A 6,225-nucleotide genomic window follows, 5' to 3' on the forward strand; every position below is an offset into this window, starting at 1 on the left:
GAGCTGTGTAATTCAAAGTTTTCATGAAGACCCCCGACAGCTCCTGTTCATCCTCTGCACTCTCGTTCTGCTGCTTCCGATGCTCCAGAAGCATATGAACTTCTGAATTTAGGAGAGTCTCAGCTGTTTCAAACTCTTTGGGAAAGATGAGTTGCGAGGCGTCCTCTTCCACGTCGCCAGCCCGCGGATCGCTGCCACCCGCCGCCATCGCTGCGACCCCCGCCCCGCGAGGCCTCCGGAAGCTGTACCTCACTTTTGCATTCCATGGTGTGGGTACCAGACCCTAGTTCCCTACCCATTGGTCAGAGCCCGCCTCCAGGGCTCCCAAGTCTCTGCCCCATGGGTGGGCATGGTGGGGCAGTGAGGTCCCCCAGCCTGGAGCCAGGGAGCTGTTCGGGGGTATTTCGCTGTGTAGGCTGCAGGTCCGCATGCACAGTAGAGCCCCAGGATTGCAAGTGAGAGCAGGTGGAAAGCATGCCAGGCTGGGCCTGGGGCTGTGGGTCAGCCTCTTGTTGCTGGGACAAAATATCTGACATACGCAGCTTAAGGGAGGAAGGGTTTCTTGTACATTCTGGCTTGTGCCTAGATGTCCCCCCTCATGAAGTCCTCGGCAGGGCTTCCTCAGAGGAGGCTGGGTCCCAGTGTGTGACGCTGGAGTTGATTGGTGTGCAGTGCTAGGCTCAAGGACACTATGGCGTGAGTGCTGCCTGCCCTGACTAGCCCGGATGAGACACGAGGGCAGAAAGGCCTGTGAGGGTCCTTGCTGCCTTCTGCCCCCCATGAACTGTCCTCTGTACCTGGAAGCTGGCTTTTATGGACTGTGGCCTCTACAGACTGGGCTAGAGGAGCCATTTTCCTTTAGTTTTGGGTGTCAGGTACTCTGGCTCAGCAGTGGGAACAATGACTGAGACATTGCAGCTCACGTGTCATTCCACCGTCGTTTACTCTAAGACACACTGGCATAGACCGGCCCAGGAAACGAGAGGCTGAGGGGCCAGAAAGCAGGGAAGGTCCCGGGGCAGGACTTCACCTCCCAGCTGCGGCCAGCTGCACCTCCTTCCTGCTGGGGACATTGTTGGTCCAGACCATAGCAGGACGGCTTCTCACGCGGCTGCGCCCTGGTACAGAGCTCTGAAGAGGCTGTGAATTCCAGGTTGAAGTCTGACCTTCCAGTTACGTTCGCCGAGCCAGGAGGAGAAAGATAAAGCAAAAAAACCCCAAAGCCTTCTTGGGCGCTGAACACCGCCCCCAGCCCCATCCTGAGGGAACAGAGCCCACACCCCGGTGTTCAGGGAGTTCTGCTCCGGGAGGGGTCCAGCCTTTAACTGCAAATCACCACTCTCGGGTTACTAGCTGTGTGGCCTTAGGAAGTACACCTAACCTCGCTGAATCTTTCCCTGCTGTTGGTATAGTGGGAACGGCAAAGTGCTTATTAACACAGGGTGTGACATTAACCAGCGCGTCCTAAAACAGTGGTGTTTGAGGGACGCAACCCACGCACCTGTAACCAAGGGCTTTGCCCGGGATCCACGCAGACCTTTCTGGTGCTTGGAACCCTAGCACCGTGCCCGAGAGCTTTCCTGCATCTCGGAGACTGCGGCTGCTGCTCCCGAGGGGGTGGGATGCACGCACAGCGGCCGGCTGACTCGGGAATGCAGGGCCACAGCGGAGAGCTGTGTGGTGACCACGCCTCTGTCTTCTTCCAGAGGGAAACCGCTGTCCTGCCTGCCTGCTGGTGGTGCCAATCGCAATGACGCTTTTGGTGCTATTGGCAGTAGTCCTACCTCTGGCTTGTTTGATACCAAAATACAAAGCAAGTATGTCCCTCGTCACCGTTTCCCCACAGGCTTTGGATACCATGGAGGGCAGGGAGGAGGGGAGGGGAGGGCAGGGAGGAGGGGAGGGGAGGGGAGGGCAGGGAGGAGGGCAGGGAGGAGGCAGGGAGGAGGGCAGGGAGGAGGGCAGGGAGGAGGGGAGGGGAGGGGAGGGCAGGGAGGAGGGGAGGGGAGGGCAAGGGCAGGGAGGAGGGGAGGGGAGGGCAGGGAGGAGGGGAGGGGAGGGCAGGGGCAGGGAGGAGGAGAGCAAGGGAGGAGGAGGAGGGGAGGAGGAGAGGAGCGGAGGAGGGGAGGAGGGGGCGGGGTGAGGCGGACGGGGCGGGACGAAGGAAAGTCAGAAGAGGGCCGTGAGACAGACTTCCGGGGGCCACGCGCGGGGCCAGGTCGCGCTTCCAGTCTCTGCTGCGGCTGTCTTGATGTAGGCTGCAGGCAGGGGGCGGCCTGTGGGTTGCCCAGCCCCTGCCCAGGGGAGCACTGAGACCTGCCACCAGCTGAACTTCTCAGTACTTTTGTATTCTTTTCAAAATTATTTTTTAAGCAGTGGTGAAGCATGCGGAGGCTGACATTTGCCCTTTGGGTTGGGAGGCGGGGTTGAGACCGCGCCTCATTAGTGCTTCAGGTTGGCGCCGAGCTCACTGTGAGGCCCAGGCTGGCCTCACACTCTTGGCAGTCCTCCTGCCTCAGCCTCCGGGTGCTGGGATTACAGGTGGGCACCACCACGCCTGGCATCGTTAATATTCTTGGTTATGACTGAAGTAGAACCCAGCTGCCTCCTGAAGCTGTTACAAAGCTTCTCACGGACTCTTCTGTTTGGGGAGGAAGAAACCCTGCCTGGCCGTGTTCCATGTAATCCAACGGGGAAAGCACCTTCCTCAAGGCCGCAGGAGGGAGTTGGGGGCCCTGCTGGGGAGCAGGCCCTTAGACGAACTGCGGGCGCCCCCGTAGGCAGCAGCCTCGTCACTGGAGGGCATGGGTCGCCCTCCAGAACTTCGGGGATTCTGCTGGTTGGGAGAAGAGACAGCAAATGTCTGAACTGGCTCAGCGTGGTGACTTTGTACCAATTTGTGTAGGAAAAGCTGCGAGAGAGAGTCGGCCCAAGGACCCCGCGGAAGCTGACCTGTACGAGAACGTCTGTGCAGACCAAGCAGGTAGGAGAGCACTCATGGCCCTCTGGGGAGCGCCGGCTGGCTTGGGGTTCATAGAGAGCCAGAGCGATGGAGTGGGATGTCTCCCCGCCACCCGCGTGTCCTCTCTCACTGTCCAGGGCCAGCGTGGCTGTGTAAAGTTCCATGGAGTGACATTCACATGTCTCTGGAAGGCCATTCTGCACCTCAGTGTTTTCACTTGACACTTTTGTCACGTATCTTAGGGACTTCTTATATCTACTCAGAACATTACACACTTGTTCCAAAGCTTTTTTATTAACATCTTTTTAAGGATACTTGGGGCCTGGAATATAGCTCAATGGCACAAGCACTTGCCCAGCAAGTTCAAGGTCCTGAGTTTAGTTCCCAGTCTCCTTTCCCCCCCAAAACCCAAAAGATACTTTGAGGGGCCAAGGATGTAGCTCAGTGGCACAGTGCCTGTCTGGCAAACTCGAGGCCCCAAGTTCAAGTCCTACTACCAAAAAAAGATGCTTTAAAATGTATTTTAATTGACAAAAACAAGAAATCAGATGTAATGGTATAGCATATAATCCCAGCTACTGAGGGTGCTGAAGCAGAAGGATCTCAAGTTTTAGGATGGCCTTGGGTAACTTAGCAAGACTATTTAAAAATAAAACTACAAGAGGACGGGGAGATAGCTCAGTAGAATAAGCGCTTGCCTGGCAAGCGCAAGGGTCTGAGTTCAATCCCTGGTTCCACCAGAAAAAAATTAAAAATAAAATTAAAAATAAAACTACAACTGGGTGTGGTAGCACATGCATGTAATCCCAGCACTTAGGAGGCTGAGGCAGGAGGATCACCTCAAGTTTGAGGCCAGCCTTACCACACATTGAGATCCTGTAAAACATATCAAAGGCAAGGAATGCTGCTCAATGGTAGAGGTAGAGTGCTTGCCTAGCAGTACAAAAAAAAAAAGTCCTGTATAATATGTTGTTTTGAAATATATGTACATTGGCTTTTTGCCTTTGGTTCTGCAGTCCTGGGGACCAAACCTAGAACCTTACGCATGGTAGGCAAGTGCTGTGGGCCATGTCACACCCACTTCCTAGTGATGACCCAGCCTCACCTTTGGCCTGGTTGGCTTGGTTGGCAGTGCAGGGTCGAGCTGAGGCCCTTCCTACACTGGGCTATGGCTTGCAGCCTTTTGATAAGTTTCTGGATTTTTGTCTTTGTTTTATAGACAGATTTTTTACTAAATTTCCAAATAGGACCTGAACTCAAAATCCTTTTTTTTTTTTTTTTTTCACTTCTTGTCTTCTTCAGACAGAGTCTCACCATGCAGTTCAGAACAGCTTGAACTCACTTTGCAGCCCAGGCTGCCCTTGAACTTGCAGTGATCCTCCTGCCTCAGCCTCCCCTGTGCGCTACCACACCCTGCTAAGCCTTTCAAAGTGCTGGGGTTGGGGCTGGAGAGATGGCTCAGTGGTCTAAAGCACCTACTTGAAACAAGCTTGGCAAAGCACAGGGACCGCGGTTCGATCCCCAGCACCACATGCCAGCCAGCCCCGCCCCCTGGTGGGCTGAGCTGGCCACACACACAATAAATAAATGTAATAAATAAAAATAAATAAATATTCCAAGTGCTGGGGTGACAGGCGTGGCCTTCTGCCCTGACTCAGTGCCTTGTCATTAACTGCTGTCACCCTGTTGCACAATCCATGCCTAGCTCTTCCCGGGCATCGGGCATCGCAGGGTGCTTTCTTACGAAGCAGATGCAGGGCCTGGCTGACCTGCTGACCTTCAGCTCCCTCCTGGCCAACCTGACCACACCGGCCACCTTCTGAGTGCTGCCCTAAGGGCTCTCCCTGCTCTAGCACGACGCTCTCCACTCCCGAGTTCGGTGCTTACTGTTTTACAAAAGGGAACTCTGCCATCTTGGGGTCAAGGCCATGCACGTCCACAGCCCCACAAGGCCAAGGGGCTCAGTAAGGCCCACAGCCTGGACGCCACTGCCCCCTTGTGGTCTGGAGACTCAGAACCTGCTGATAACTGCGTCTTCTGCCCCACACAGGATGCTCCCAGGACATTCACTATGCTGCCCCTGTGTTCCAAGAAGTGGCCCCCAACAAGCTGGGTGAGTGACAGCTCTGGATGACAGGTTCCTTGCAGTGAGACAGGAAAGGGCCGGGGAGATAGCTCAGCAATGTAAGCGCCTGTCTGGCAAGCTCAAGGTCCTGAGTTTGATCCCCTGTACCACATAAACAAAAACAAAAACAAAAACAAAAACACCAACAAGAAATGAGATAGAGGGTCCCAAGGATGGGGGCACAGGTGCACCCCAGAAAGCAGGAGTAAGCAGTGGCTCGGCTCCCAGTAATACTCCCTCATCCCCCCACCACACCCCTACCAGGGAAGAGTGGGGTGGGAAAGGAGAGTGGGGGTGCAGTCTCCAAGGAAGGTGTGGTCCCTCTCTGCTAAATCAGCCTCATAGGTAAATGCTTTACCTCAGTCCAGGGAAAAAAAACAGTACTTGGCTTTGTCAGGCCACCCAGCTCCTAGAAGCAGAATTTCTTTTTAGAGGCTTTTCTGACACATATTCTAAGTTTACTAGCTTATTTCTCCCCGTTTGTATTTCAGAAGCCTGTCAGGATTGTAAAACTCCATATATCTATTCTGAACTCAGCTTCTGAAATGTGAAGAGCCCACTTCAACGGTCTTTACAGGAACACAAAGGAAATTCATTCGGCACTTTAAACAGTCTCGTTCAGACCAGGCACGGTGGAGTGTACCTGTAATCCCGGCACTCAGGAGGCTGAGGCAGGAAGACTGAGTCTGAGGCCAGCCTGGTAGGCAGCGAGTTTGAAGGGACTGCAGAGGAAGACTCTCAAGCGCACGCATAAAAAACAAAACATTATGAACATCTAAAGTAGTCACCCGAGGCAAATCTCCACTTTTCACATTGAACTATTATTCCTTTGGCTCTTTTGGGTGGATGCAGTCTTGCCGTCAGACGACATCTTGGCTAGGTGGGAGCACGTAGTCTTGGATTATAGGCGTCTGCCACCGGCTTCCTTCTGCCCTTGGGATGTTCGCTACCGAAATGTAGGGCCCCTGCAGGGCCGGGGTTACCCCAAGACCCAGATCGTTAATCTAATCACATCTGCAAAGACCCTTCCCCAAATGAAGTCATGTTGACAATTTTCAGTAATTGGACGTGGGCTTGTTTGGGGTCTCGTTTCTCTCTGTCTCTCTGTCTCTCTGTCTCTCTGTCTCTCTGTCTCTCT

At 54.2% G+C, this 6,225-nt stretch overlaps 1 protein-coding gene across 1 annotated transcript in view; it reads left to right on the forward strand.

The window, feature by feature from the left end:
- Positions 1-6,088, forward strand: part of Milr1 (mast cell immunoglobulin like receptor 1) — a 42,448-nt gene extending 36,360 nt beyond the window's left edge. Inside the window, exons 3-6 of the mRNA XM_023714113.1 lie at positions 1,707-1,813; positions 2,906-2,983; positions 5,013-5,075; positions 5,579-6,088. Of these exons, the coding sequence (XP_023569881.1) occupies positions 1,707-1,813; positions 2,906-2,983; positions 5,013-5,075; positions 5,579-5,638 (308 nt within the window). The 3' untranslated portion in view covers positions 5,639-6,088. The remainder of the gene's footprint in view (positions 1-1,706; positions 1,814-2,905; positions 2,984-5,012; positions 5,076-5,578) is intronic.
- Positions 6,089-6,225: the final 137 nt, after the last annotated feature.

Source organism: Octodon degus, unplaced genomic scaffold (assembly GCF_000260255.1).
Source record: "Octodon degus isolate 3935 unplaced genomic scaffold, OctDeg1.0 scaffold00033, whole genome shotgun sequence".
Lineage (NCBI taxonomy): Eukaryota > Metazoa > Chordata > Mammalia > Rodentia > Octodontidae > Octodon > Octodon degus.